Source organism: Grammomys surdaster, unplaced genomic scaffold (assembly GCF_004785775.1).
Source record: "Grammomys surdaster isolate TR1022 unplaced genomic scaffold, NIH_TR_1.0 239, whole genome shotgun sequence".
Classification (NCBI taxonomy): domain Eukaryota; kingdom Metazoa; phylum Chordata; class Mammalia; order Rodentia; family Muridae; genus Grammomys; species Grammomys surdaster.
In genome coordinates this window covers 3,791,923-3,807,081 of record NW_021604684.1, presented here as the reverse complement: position 1 = coordinate 3,807,081, position 15,159 = coordinate 3,791,923, and the positions used below count along the sequence as shown (strand labels likewise).

General features: G+C 38.7%; 1 protein-coding gene across 1 annotated transcript in view; it reads right to left on the bottom strand.

The window, feature by feature from the left end:
• Spire1 (spire type actin nucleation factor 1) overlaps nt 1-15,159 on the bottom strand; it is a 138,512-nt gene that overhangs the window by 31,989 nt on the left and 91,364 nt on the right. Inside the window, exons 5-8 of the mRNA XM_028774208.1 lie at nt 9,096-9,173; nt 7,193-7,357; nt 1,267-1,353; nt 731-860 (exon numbers count right to left, since the gene is read on the bottom strand). Coding sequence (XP_028630041.1) covers nt 731-860; nt 1,267-1,353; nt 7,193-7,357; nt 9,096-9,173 — 460 coding nt within the window. The remainder of the gene's footprint in view (nt 1-730; nt 861-1,266; nt 1,354-7,192; nt 7,358-9,095; nt 9,174-15,159) is intronic.

Genomic DNA, 15,159 nt, shown 5'->3' with positions numbered 1-15,159 from the left:
AGATCTTATTTAGTTCTTATAGAAAAAAATATAATAGAAGTAAGATCTTTTATACTCCTTTCTGATGACAAAAGCAGTTGTGTTTAGAAAGGGAAAGAGTGTTATATTAGTTTTATTGCTGTAAAGAGACACATGACCCTGGCAACTCTTATAAAGGAAAACATTTAGCTGAAACTAGCTTACAGTTTCAGAGGTAAACCATCATTGTCAGGATGAAAAGCATTGAGTTAGGCAGGCAAACATGGTGCTGGAGAAGGAGCTGAGAGTCCCACAACTTGATCTGCAGATAGCAGTAGGAGAGTGGGAGCCACACTGGGTAGAGCTTGAGCACAGGAGACCTCAAAGCCTGCCCCCACTGTGAGATACTTCCTCCAGCAATGCCACTCCCTATGGCTCAGCATCCACACATGAGTCTAAGTGGTCATTCCTACTCAAACCACAAGTGCCATCCTTAAACCTCACTCTTGCCACTATGTCACAATGCTCTTATCTAGTTCAACATCAGAGAAGGAAAAACCTGTCATGGCACATACATTTCAAATGTAAACAAATGTGAGGGTATATGCATGCAAGCAGTAGCTAGGGGGAAAGGAGAGGGGAAGGAAAGAGACAGGAAAACAGAGGAGGGGTCTAGAGAAAGGACTGAGAAGTCTGCGAAGTAACTTTCATGTGTATAAGTACAAACAATTTTCCTAGCGGTGATTCATGAGTATACAAAGTGGAGACTCACCTAGTCTGCTCCGTCTAATTTCTTCTGGTGAGACAGGCCGCAGCTTTCTTTCTGCTTTAATTTCTTCTAATATTCTTTCATGGAGGCTCCGTGGCCTTGGTGGGGTGGGTTTCAGTTTTCTGGCTGAAGCCTTGAAAAGGGAGTACAATGGTTAGAGACTTGATTATTCTTTATTTAATAAAGTCATTCATACAATGTAGAATTATAAACTATATGTCACTGACTGTAATGTTGCCTAATAAAAGACTATTCAAATCAGTATCAAGACATACATACATACATACATATATACATACATATATACATACATACATACATACGTATGTGTGTACAATTTACTTTGTGTGCTTGCACTATTGGAGGTCAGACAACAAGAAGAGTTTTGAGTGGAGACATATCAAATGATTATATTAAAAAACTGAAGGTATGTCTCTGTGCTTTAGTTTGTAATTTACAGGAGAGCTTCATACTCTCAAGGGAAAGTTTGGTGGAGTGCTACAGCGCCCTCCCTGGAGCAAGAGTGTTAAATTACATACTGGATTTAAAGGGGGCCTTGATCTGATGAAGTCAAGGATGATCTCATGAGCGCTCTTTCTTAACCGAGGGGGAATGTCACCATTTACCTAAAAGGAGACAAAACCAAAACAAATCAGATCATGTGACTAGAGGAGTCATCGTTGTACATTTAATAACAGAGATTCTGCTTTCCTGATGGCACAGCTGTGATCACTTTACCAAATGTTTTGCTGTCTTTTTTAAGGGGTAGGTTTTTGAGATAAGGTCTAATGTACTCCAGGCTGGTTTTGAACTTGATATGCAGTGAACTTCCAATCTTTTTGTTTTTACATCCTAAGTGCTGGGGTCACAGGTGTGCTCTATCATACGTGGCTTTGTTTCCCAGTCTTATTTAAACAAAACAGGCTGAACTGCCACCTCAGGCCTGATCCTTCCCGTGACAACTGCACTGGTAACTATCTAACAGCGTCACTTTCTGCCCTGTGCCCTATATCCAGGTTCCATAGCAAGCATCAATAACAATCATTATAGAGCCCAGCCCAGCATGTGAGTTTAAGAAGGGGAGCTGTGAGCCAGGTAGTAGTGGCACTTTCCTTTAATCCCAGCTCTCAGGATATAGAGATAGCGAATCTCTGTGAGTTTGAGCCCAGCCTGGCCTACAAAGCAAGTTCCAGGACAACTAGGAATACATAGGAATACAAATGGAAAAACCCTGTCTCAAAAAACAAAACAAAACAAAACAAATCAACCCAAAAGTGGGGGTTGGGGGGAGCAGGGACTGTGTGACTTAGCTCTGCTATGGTATGACATTACTTGTGGATTTCCCAGTACACAGCATTTTTAAAAACCTGTTGATATAGAATTAGATGTCTACTTTTAAATAAAAGTAATACATTCTTCTAAATAATTTTTATATGTCTTTAATACTTTTCCATCACAAAAAGACCAAGAAAAAATGGAAAAAATGAAATCAGCTTGCAAATTCCAACATGAGATTCATTCCTGGTGTTTCTGGCTTTTCAGTCAGGGTCTTACGTAGCCTAGGCTGACCTCAAGCTGCTATGCCTCAAGCTCTTAATCCTTCTGTTTCCAACTCCCACGTGCATGCACTAACACATCTGACTTTATCTTCAGTGTCCAAGAGCTACAAGCTGGGTCTGCACCCCACTGTGCACTGACGCTCCTGCTGAGGACCCTGTGAGTGGATACAAAGGAAGCTCCAGTGTGTAGCAAGCACTGCTAATGGGCCAGCAGATGCATTCTCAGGTCATAGAACCCTTGTCAAAACAAAAAAGCAGTCCCAACTGAAATAAGAAATGATTCCATTTCTTATGGACAAATTGTCAATTCAAAGAAAATAGGATCAATTACAGGAAACTGATCATATTTTAAGGGCACAATGGTTCACAAACAAAAATCTTGTAGCATACGAAAAGTGATTTCTTTGAAGTATTTTAAAACTACCCTGTACTCTGTCTAGTTTCTTAAGAAAACATTTCAAGGCAGCTGAATTTGAAGTAAAACAGATAAAAGTAAGCTGTTTTATTGTCATCCACCCAGTTCTCATCCCTCATAGCCTTCCCTTTTAGCAGCTCTTTGGAAATGAAGTCATGGTTCACTGATGCTGCACTTCAGTAAGCTGCTCAAAGCTGGGATGTACACTTCTGCTAACGCCAAACATAAAGAGGGCTAAAAACCCTTATGGTCTGACCTGAGGCCATAGCTCATGTAAAGAAAACAGCTTCTTTAGAACTATGTAAAGCTATGATCTTAGAATTCAGAATGACTTCATATATGTTTATCTGGCTTTCAAATCACAAAGAGGCTTACAAGTACATTAGACAATCTGGCAATATTTATTAGTTTTTAGAGCAGACCTTCTCCACCTATGGATCAAGACTCCTTTAGAAATAGAATATCAGAAATCCTGTATATCTCATATTTATATATGATTCATAATAGTAGCAAAATTATAGTTATGAGGTGGCAACAAAAATAATTTTATGGTTGGGGGTCACCATGACATGAGGAACTGTATTAAAGAGTAGTAGGCTGAGAACCGCTGCCTTAGAAACATGTATATCCACTGAGCCAGTAACTGTGTGGCTACAACTTATATTAAGAAAGATTAAAAACGGGCTTGGAGAGATGGCTCAGTGGTTAAGAGCACTGACTGCTCTTCCAGAGGTCCTGAGTTCAAATCCCAGAAACCACATGGTGGCTCACAACCATCCGTAATGAGATTGGATACCCTCTTCTGGTGTGTCTGAAGACAGCTACAGTGTACTCATAAATAAAATAAATAAATAAATCTTTAAAAAAAAAGAAAGATTAAAAACAGTAAACAATAGATTAGCTCAACTATGGTTTGCCCGTTATAGATTACTCTGGGCTATTAATAATTGTATACCATGGGCTAGGGTAGGATTGTAGTTAAGAGCACTTGCTGCTCTTCCAGAGAACCTGAGTCCAGTTTCCAACACCCACACTGGGTAATTTACAACTGTCTATGTGGGGGTCCTGACAGGTGTCAATGCGTGCTGCGATCTGAGAAGCGATAAGAACAAAAACCCAGTGCAAACTATGTCAACTGGATCAGACTTTGGGGAATCTAATGCCAGGCAGTTCACTGTCAGCATATTCAAGACACTCTACATGGTTTCTAGAAAACAATCAGTCCAGTTCCAGGCATACAATAAAGTTTAAGGAGTGACTACATAGAAACTCCTTTACAAAATACATGGGACCATGAGGGTGTGTTCTATAGCTAAAAGGCCTAGAATCTAGTGTGGTCTCTGACCGATAGCATAGACGTCAGCAGGTCATAAAGTACATGTGACATCTCCTCTAAGGATGAATAACAGTTTAGGGAGGAAAGAGTCTGGAATAACCATTCTGGAGAATTTGGGTGAGGTCTGTCTCTATAGCAAAAAGATGGGTGAGGTCTGCCTGCACAGATGGCAAAAAGGTCACCAGGTTGCTAACAAAATCCACTTGCAGCCTTCTGGATGGGAAAGCAGGTATTTTTATCTCCTCCACTGAGAAGAGGCCCCTGTGAGTTTAACATTCCTGATTTTCCTTAATGCCTTTCTGTGATTATAAGGGCCTCTGTGTCCCTCAACATGTCCATAACTCCAGTTTCAGGGGATTCGATCCCATTGGCCTCCATGAACACCTGCACTCTTGTACGATTACCTACACACAGACACACATATCTATACATAATTAAGATGTAATAAAAATAAGTCTTTAAAAAATTCTAGACTGCCTTGGCTACATGAACTGGTGTAGATTAAGAGCAGAAGTGGGGCTGTTGGAGAAGATGGGCATGGAGGAGGGAAGGAGCAAAGGACAGCACTGTGTCCGTATGACAGTACACAGTAAGATGGCATGCTAACTTAAAATGAATGAGATGTAGACTACACTGTAGAAAGCTCTGTGCATGCTGTTTCACAGTGTAATCAGCAGATACAGACACAGCAGGGCCTGTAATGTGTCAGAGATGTGCACATAATTAACAGGAAAGCAGGCACACACAAAATATCACCAGAAAACAATACAAAGAAACAACGTTGGTTGTCTCTAAGAAACAAGCTTATTAAAGGGCAACTTTTCAAAGGCAAATCATAATTTGTTCTTTAGAATGATGAAATGCATTATGTACTCAAACCAAATTATTTTCAAATTTTAAATCAGCTAGGAATGCTGGCATGTTTATAATTCTAGGACTCAAGAGGGATAGCTAGGAGGATCCGGAGTTCAAGGGCATCCTTAGTTACATTCAGAGTTCAAAGCCAGGCAAGGTAACTCTGTCTCCAAACAACAATGAAGAAAATAATTTAAAAAAAAAAGGCTGGAGAGATGGCCCATTGTTTAAGAGCACTTGCTGCTCTTGCAGAGGACCTGGGTTTGGTTCCTAGCACCCACATGGGAGCTCACAACCATTTATAACTCCAGTTCCAGGGGCCCCAATGCCGGCATCTGATATCTATGGGTACCAGATATGCACACAACATACACAGATGCAGGAAAAATACTGATGTACATAGAATCTTTTAAAATGATATAAATATATTTTATGATATAGAAACAAATTTATAACATATTTGACAGAAGGGAAAGTTTATATGGCATTACAAGAATATATAATTTAATCATATTATATATAATAGTATATAAAATATCAAGAAGTAAATACATTTCAAAATGGTAGAACTGCATTTTATTTTATACATATTTTATAATGCTTATAGTGAGTGAATTACCTTTAAAATAAAACAAAAAATTAAAAAGGGGCTGGAGAGATGACTCAGGGAGAGCACTGGCTGCAGGGGACCTAGGTTCCATTCCCAACACCTGAGTAGTTGCTCACAACTATTTGTAACTCCAGTTCCAGGGGATCTGGTACCTTCTGGGCCCTTGGACACCAGGCAAACACAGAGTGCATGTACATACATGTAGGTAAAGCATTCAAATGCATAAAATAAATAAATCTTTAAAAAGAAATTGTAACATGAATGAGCTTAAGAGCGAAGGATGGAGAAGACATGTAAACAGGAAGCGATGAAGAAAAGAGCTAGGCCAGCAATACTACAGCCTATCAAACATGTCTGGCAAACAGCTACCACAAAAGACAAAACAGACACTAGATATTGAAAATGTAACAACTGTAAGTATATATGAACCAAACTCCAGTCCAAAATATATGAGCAAACAATGAAAGTGAAATGAACAATTCCACAATAGTTGGATACTTCAGTATTTCATTTACAATAGTGTATTAAACAAAACAGAAGATCAACCAAAAAACAAAAAGAGGGATTTGAAAATTTTCATAAATTAACTAGAATTCTCCACCTAATAAAGAGATATTCCTCTCTTTCTGCCTCTGTCTCCCTCCCTCTTCCTTTTTCCTGTGATATTCTTGTTATGTAATCTATGTGGCCTTGAACTCAGGATCCTTTCACCTCCATGTCCTGAGTACCGGGAATCACAAATGTATGTCACTATACCTGGCAGCTTTAGAATACATATTTTTCTTAAGTGTATGTGATTTCTTCAGGACAGACCTATATTGGGGGAAAAGACTAAAAATTTAGAGATGTACTATTACAGACTCATAGCCCTAGCAAACAGGAGGATAGTGAGGCCCTGTGACAGTCTCAGTGAGATGTGAGGTGACTAGGACAGGAAATGGGACTGAGAACAAATTGTTTACACAGGAGACATTTTCAGGTCAGAGCTTCCAGGATTTGCCAATGAGCTAGAAGTTCCCTTCCTTAGATCTTTGTTTAAGGACTTCACTGTATAGCTACTAATAAAGGTGTGTAGAATAGGATACATAAAATGGCCTGCTTATAGCTGATATTGACACAATTACTTTAATGACCTGTGATATAGCCATAAGCTAGAAAATATGTAATCATTTAGAAGTAGTAATGTTGAACTAATGACACAGAAGATACAACATGAACCTAAGCTTAACAAGTTATACACTGAAATCAGCCCATTTTGTCTAATAAAGTACAGAAACAAGACTGAGGATTGATTAAGCTAGGCAGTGGCACATGCTTGAATTGCTGGCACTCAGGAGGCAAAGGGAGAGGCATGTGAACTGCCCTTAAGGCTCTTTGGTCTACATAGTGGGTTCCAGGCTAGTCAGTATAACACAACAAGACCCTGTCTCAAAACAAGAGCAATAAAACTCACCAGAAAATGGGGGTGGGGTGGGAGGGTGGGGTTCTAAATGAATATAAAGGCAAATGGAAAAGCAACATGATAACAAAATTTTTCTTGGTTATGAAATCACATGTTCCTAACTTTCCTTCTTTGAGCTTAAAAGTATTTTCCAAGTTTCTATAGTGATCAAGTATTTTATAAGAATAATTAATACTTGACTAGCCCATTTTTAACAAATAAGGCACAGGCAACCGTGTGAGTGCTTACCATTACTTTTCTTAAGGTGTATCTTTTGCACCGTATGTCATCCATGAGCATCTCATAAGGGGTGAGCTGGTATTCAATGGGCAACGGGTTGTACTGCCGCTGTTGGACTTTCTTAAGTTTTACCCCATTTCGCAAATCCCTCATCACTTGTACCCAGAATCGTGCCTGAAAGAACCAAGGATGGATAGTTATCAAGAAATAATTCGCTAGTTTTCTCTGAATGGTTACAGTCATAGAGAATCAAGAAAAGGCATGGATTATAAAACACCAAGTAAAGGAAACATAACATTTTAGGATATTATGGGATTGGTAAAAAGTCAGTAGGCTGCATTAAAAGATATGTCCCTAATATATACTACTGTGAGACTCTGCTAACTGAAGGCTGTATTCTCCACACCTTGACTTGGGATTTGGCCATGTAGGGTGTGTGTGTGTGGGGGGGGGCAGTACAAGTACAGCAAGCTGTCCTCCTATGCTTCTTCCTCATGCAGTGAGAAATATCAAGTAAAAGCTTGGTGGCTCTGTTCCTAGGACAGAGCAGAGATACCACAGCTGCCCTGCAGAATGGTGAGCGAGCTAGCTAAGTTCACTGCTTTACACTCTAGACTGTCCTGGTCAGTGTCACAGCTACAGCTGTCCTGTAGCTACAGCTGGCAGATCCAAGTACTTGCCATTAGCTTCTGACATCCAGCAGTACCTTTGCCTTTCTGAGTTCATCTTATCAGAAAGAAATAACTAATAATGAAGAATTGATATCTTGTCTTTTATATATATAAAATTCCCAAAATGACAATTTTTCAATATATACTAAAATGTGTGCTTATTATTCCTTAATCTGTTTGTTCTCCTGTCTTACCACCTATCATTGTCTAGTTCAGTGAAAAGTCAATCAATACAGTATTTAATTAAAATGTACCTTATCAAAATTAATGTGATTTCAATAGCTGTCTAAATGTATTTATTGCAAAGTCAAGTCATAGGAATTTTCCACATTCAAGTGTGTCGCTCAGTGATAGAGGAGGTGGTTAGTATGTATGAGTTTCTAGGTCATATTTCCAATACCAAAACATTTTTTTTCTGTATAAAGTAAGTGATTACATTTCTAAAAGAGTTCTCCAGACTTTTTATTTATGATGTGTAACAGTACACTTCCCCACTCTCTTCTGAGGATGGATGCTGTCGTCTGGCTGCCTTTACAATGACCAGTCTCTCCACCTTTCCCTCCTTCCACTCTCACCTTTCTAGACAATTCACCTGAGTGGTGTCGTGAAGAAGAGGTGAAGTTCTGGTTAGTAACTGCTGTAGTTTGGATTATTATTTTAATTATTATTTTTAAAGACAAGAGAGTCATTACTATTATTATCAGGTGTGATGTATGTATATGTGGATATGCCCCTTTCCCCTGTGGTGCATATGTCAGTCAGAAGACAACCCTGTATACAAAGTTAGTTCTCTCTTTCTACCTATTTTTCTTTTTTAATTAAAAAAACTATGTTGGTTTATGTATTTTGTGCACATGTGTGTGTATGTGTGTGAGCATCTGTATGCCAGTAGGTCTGAAGACAACTCCCAGGAGTCAGTTCTTTCCTTCCACTATATGAGTTCTGTGGATTAAACATGGGCTTGAAGTCAAACTACAGAGCAAGTTTCAGGCCAACCAAGGCTACACAGAGCTTTCATTTTGAGTACATGAGTATTATTTAAAGTACTTATAAGTATAAATGTTAATACAAATATTTCCATATTTGGAAATAGCTCTGTCAAAAGAAAAGTTTTTATAATGAAAAATTTATTTACTTGTAGAATCAAGTATTCAAATTTATGTACTAATTCATGCTGCAGTCCTTAATAACCAGCATTTTTTTAAAGCTAAATCAAGCAGAAGGCACATCCACTTCCTTACCCAGTCCGCATTTTTCAGGTCCTCCAGATCTGTGCTAGATTCATCACTCTTTTCCATTTCTTGAATCTTCTTAAGGTTCTACCAGTTAAAATAAAATTTAAAAACCAATATGAAAATTATATTAAGCTACTTTCTCAAATTACAAATCCAAACGGTTATCTTTCGATCTCTGGCTTGGCCTCTCTCCCCCACTGTCCACTCCTTGTCTGTAGACATCACGTTCAACTGAAACGGGTTCCTCAGTCAGACCTTCCTTTCTTTCCGTTTGTTACAAAATCTCTTAGCATCCATCCTGGTAGGTTCACACTTGTCTGGGGCTCCTCTCTGGGCTTTCTGAGGCAGAAGTCCACCCACAGAGCTAATACGAGCTTTGGAACTTGTGGATGCTTGGCATGCATTTGTAATGGTTAATCTTGATTGTCAACATGATGGGATTTAGAATCACCATGGAAACAAATCTCAGGGCATGTCTTAGAGTGGTTTTTAAAAATTAGGTTAATTGAGGTGGAAAGACCCGCTTTAAATGTGGATTATACCATTCCATGGACTGGTGTTCTAAGCTGAATCAAAGGAAGAAAAGTAGCATCCCCCCTCCCCCCGACTGTGATGCAATGTAAACAGCCCTGCCTCAACCTCTGTTTGCTATGCCTCCCTGTCATGGTGAACCATACCCTTACACATTGTATAGACAAACTTTCCTTCCTTGGGTTGGCTTTTTTGTTTTCAGGTATTTTGGCCAGCAACAAAAAAAGCAACTAGCACAGTATTTATCAAGTAATTTATTTATAAACTTCAATTGATAAAATGCCTTTTAAATAGCATCAACCATACATTTGCAACTTGTAAGAAAATACTGATTAATAAAAGATATGGGACAGTGAGATGGCTTACTAAAGGCACTTGCCACCAAGCCCAATGACCTGAGTTAGATCTCTAGGACCCACATAGTGGAAAGAGAAACCTCAGTGCTATCAAGTTGTCCTTTGATCTCTACACACATGAACACACACACACACACACAAATGTAATGAAAAATTTGAAAAGCATATTTACAAATTAATTATAAACCCACTGTATTCCATTCCTACTAATAGCAATTCAATCTTAATACATTTTACCTTTGGCTGAATTATTTGCCTGCTTGTCCAGAGACTGGATTTAAATGCACTATATGAAAACTTAGCTCATTTTATATAACAATATAAACTAATGTTTCTAAACCTTTATTTTTACCTTCCCAACATCTCATATTATCCATCTGCAAAATGAAGATAACATCACCAGCTTTTTAAAATACTCTAATAAAGAAGTGTTAATGAAAGAAAAAAAGAAAAATGACTGTGAGCACTGAAGATATAAGTAATGTGTTCTTTCTTTTCTCCCTTGGGGAAAACAAAAGAAAAAAACCCCAACCTATTTCTAGTTATTTCAGAATGTGTTTACATGATGTTATTTAAAAGTCAAAACTCCTTCTGAAATGCAGGTAGACCTGCACCATTCTTGGTCTGCAGCCCTGTCTGAGTTACCTGATCTGGGTCTCTGTCTACTACTGACCTCTCTGCTTTCTAAGGACTAAAGGGACTGTCACATTAAATCACTTGTTTTCTAAGGACAAAAGGGACTGTCACATTCAAACACTGACACACTGCTTGGCACAGGAAAGAGATGCAGCTTACTTCCTTGTACTTCCTAAGTACAATCAATCATAATTCATTACACCATAGGCTGTATCAAAACTTCAATCAATCAATTAAACATTCAATTTTGCATTTGCAGCCTCTTCAGAAGAGAAATTTCACCAACCTACAGATGGTTTCTGTACTATCTCAGCTCTAATTTACCCTAACATTCACCCGAAGCCTAGCTCTTCCCTTATGTGTCTATCTACCGGTCTCCCCTAGAGAAGGGTCCTGGGGCAATAATCATGGCTAATAAGTGATGAGAAAAGTGAAATCTACCCTAATCCGCATTACAGAGGAACTGAGGCTCATAAGGGCTAACTCCCATGTCTGTGGCCTCACTGCAATGAGCGAGGAGCAGGCCTGAAGCAAAGGAATGCAGATACACTGGATGATGTTTGGAAGCTAATGATCACCTGTGGTCACCTGTTACCAACAAACCTGCCCCACATCACTCTGGCTGAGACAGTCCTCATGAAATAGCTAGGCCCAGTTCTAATTAATTCATTGAAGGAAACCTTCAGGAATACTTAGAATTCTAGTGACACAAAGAAAGATAACAAAATTCATGACTACTAACTAGAATTTCCAAAAGATAGCATGATCTTACATCAAATTTTGAATGGGAATTATTATTATTAAATCAGGATTTTCCATTCTCTATCATTTAAGATGTGCCAGATGCCAGCATAAAGAATAGTATTTCTGATATTTAAAAACCCTGCTTTCCTCCAAGCCCCTGAATTCAGGATTTTTTAAAAATCTTTTTTTAAATAGCTGAATAGTATTCCATTGTACAGATATACCACATTTTTGTTATCCATTTTTCACTTGAGGGACACCTAGGTTGTTTCTAGTTTCTGGTTATTATAAATAAAGCTGCTGTGAAAATAGTTAAGCAAGTGTCTTTGTGAGATGTTGGAGCATCTTTTGGGTATATGTCCAGATGTGGTATAGCTGAGTCTTGAGGTAGAACTACTCCTAGTATTCAGAGAAACCTCCAAATTGATTTCCAAAATGGTTGCCCAAGTTTGCATTCCAATGAACAATGGAGGTGTGTTCCCCTTGCTCCACATCCTTCCTAGCATGTGCTATCTCTTGAGTATTTGATCTTAGCCATTCTGATGGGTGTAAGATGGAACCTCAGAGATGTTTTGATTCTCATTTCCTTGATAACTAAGGACTTTGAACCTTTCTTTAAGTACTTCCTAGTCATTTGCAATTTCTCTGTTGAGAATTCTCTGTTTAGTTCTGTACCCCATCTGAACCACCAACCAAAAAACATACACAGGCTGGACCTTCCTGCACATATGTAAAAGATGTGCAGCTTGGTCTTCATGTGTGTTCTGAACAACTGGAATGGGGGCTATCCCAAAAGCTGTTTCCTGTATGTGGGATATATTCTTCTAGCTGGGCTGCCTTATCTGGCTTCAGTAAGAAAGGAAGCACTTAGCCTTGGAGAAACTTGAAGTGCCAGGGTGAGGGGATATGGGGGTTTGGGGCACACCAACCAGCTCAGCGGAGATGGAGATGAGGATGTAAAGTGAATAAGTAAAAAAATTAAATTAAAAAAAAACTCTGATGATTCAAAACTACAATCTGAAGTACATGATCTCCATGAAGTATCAAAATCACAGCTGAGTCAGGAGGAGCACACATACAAGTAGAAGTCCTTATTTGGGAAACCAAATAAGGACTGTGTTATTGAAGTTCTGTGCAAAAAAGATTGATGACTGTTGTCAGGCAGTGGTGGGGCACGCCTTTAATCCCAGCAATTAGGAGGCAGAGGCAGGCAGATTTCTGAGTTCCAGGCCAACCTGCTCTACAGAGTAAATTCCAGGACACCCAGGGCTATACAGAGAAACACTGCCTTGAAAAGAAAGAAAGAAAGAAAGAAAGAAAGAAAGAAAGAAAGAAAGAAAAGATTGATAACTTAGAGTACATACTATTCTATTGATTGAAGATGTTGGAGTAATCTTTTTTCACATTGTGAAGGTGTGTCTCTATATTTTCAATTGTTAATTCTGTACCAGCAGAGGGGTAAGTGCTGGAAGGATTATGGTATTGTCATTTCTATGGCCCATCACTGGGTTTTCTATTTGTAAATATTCATCCTTCTTCACCTGCCTAAAATCAATCTAGAAATGGATCAGAGATTGTCTCATTACTGAATGGTTGTAATAAAGATCTGAAGATCAACAGCTGGACAGGATGTAGGGAGCAAAACTTATAGGCAGAGGAATGACATAGAGAGAAGAGACCAGAAGTAAGAAATCCAGAGTGGACTTGGAGGGGAACAGGCATGGACCAGAGCAGAGCAGAGAGGTACAGAGCCAGCCACATGGCAGGTTGTAGGCTAGATAGTAGGGTTAAGTTAGATAAGGTAGCTGGGAGGACCCACCCCGGCCTCTAGCACTTAACCTAGTCTATACTTTTTTCAAAGGACACCTTGCCCTTACAAGTCTATGTGATTTACAAATTTGTGTGTTTTCTGTCTACCTCCTGTAAGCAGAACAGCATCTTTTAACCATTTACTTTGTTTAGTGATAGGATTCTCCAATATGCAGAACAGGTCCCTGTACAGGTCTGACACTCAGTAATTGTTCAATAATAAATTAAGACACTTTAAAGCAAAAATGTTAAAATCCTTAAATTTCTTCAACAGCTCTTTAATAAGTCAACTTTAACTGGAATAAATTTAATTGGAGGGAAAATGATCTTTAAACTCAAAATTCTATGAAAGAATTAGGGGGTAGAAATGTGCCTGTTGGGGAAAATACTTAACTTGAGCTCATACTATGTTTAAGTGTTACGTTCAACCAATAGATGAAAGTGAATGATAAAAAGGAAATACATTTCTAAGAAGAATGAAGTAATTATGTCAGTAGCACAGGATGCTGGCTCCTCAAGGGCAAATTTGTATGTGAACACACCTTTAAAGTATCCTTTCATTTTGTTTCAGCTAAAGACTTTTTGGAAAAAGTTAAGTGTGCCCATAAGAATTTCCATCTGCCATCTTTATAAAGCAAGCTAAACATACCCAGAAGTGTTCTTGTCTCTTACTTACTTTAACATGGTGTGTATGTGCCTCATGACTCTGGGCTAAACAGGTACAGGAATGCATCCACCATCTTTCCCTCTGAAACTAAACACACTCAACAGTGTACTTCTTAATACAGCATGCTCAGAAGTGATTTTATACGTAAGTATGTTCAGGATTCCTGAATAAAATCTGCATGCTTCCTTTGTCTGAAAGGCACTCGCTGCTTTTAGAACAACTACTGTGGTCTTCTGGCTGGTTGCAAGGAATAAACCTTCCTCTATTTTTTGACCTAGCTGTGCTTATTGGCTTTGCAGTCACCAAGAAAGAACCTATTGTTTTGGTTATAATTACAATACTAATCAGGCAAGCAAGACTCAACCAGCATCAAAACGAACTGACTTAAAATCTCAATGTCTGAGAAAAATCTAACCAATACTCCTTTGCCAGCACATAACTGAGAGTTCAGCGTGGGGCTGCTCAGGGCAAACAGGAATTAAGTTTGTTCTATCATGTTCTTTTTGTCATTTAAAAGATCATCCCATAGCAAGCACTACAGTAAACCAAAAGGTAACAAAACTTAGGAGGCATAGCAGAGCAAAATGCTGGATTATGCAGATGTAGCAGAGGCCTAGCAACTGAGAGTCATAATTCAATATGCTCATGTAATTCCAGAAATATCAGTTCCCGCTTCTATGACAATTAGTCCTGGGGTGGAATGGCACGAGAAGCAGTAATTAGGTATTTTCACTCCAAACTCTACTGCTTTATATCGTGCCGTGGCTCATTCTCAATTTGCCCCTTTTTAGTTATTATTCTCTTACATATTTCTGACTGAATATAGGTCTTTACACTTCTTGCTGTCACTTTACTGGGATCAAGTTCTTACCTGCCTACTGCTAAAAAAAAAAAGATCTGCTTTTATAATATTAAGTATAATATTAGCATTATATTTATAATATTTATTATAATAATATAAAATATAGTATTAATCTAAATGATTGGCTCAAGAAGTTCTTGTGTCTTAACAGCAGCAGCACATGTGGTTATCAAACGCTTTCTAGCCGTGTGACTTCACATGTCTTAGCTAACTGCTCTAATCCTCAAATGATTTTATCATCTATAGAATGGTTACAATAAAAACTTTTAGATTTTAGTCAGGTGGTGGTGGCCTATGCCTTTAATCGCAGTACTCGGGAAGCAGAAGCAGTCAGATCTCTGAGTTTGAGGCCAGCCAGGTCTACAGAGTGAGTTTTAGGACAGCCAGGGCTACACAGAGAAACCTTCTCTCCAAAAACCAACCAACCAACCAACCAACCAACCAACCAACCAACCAACCAACCAA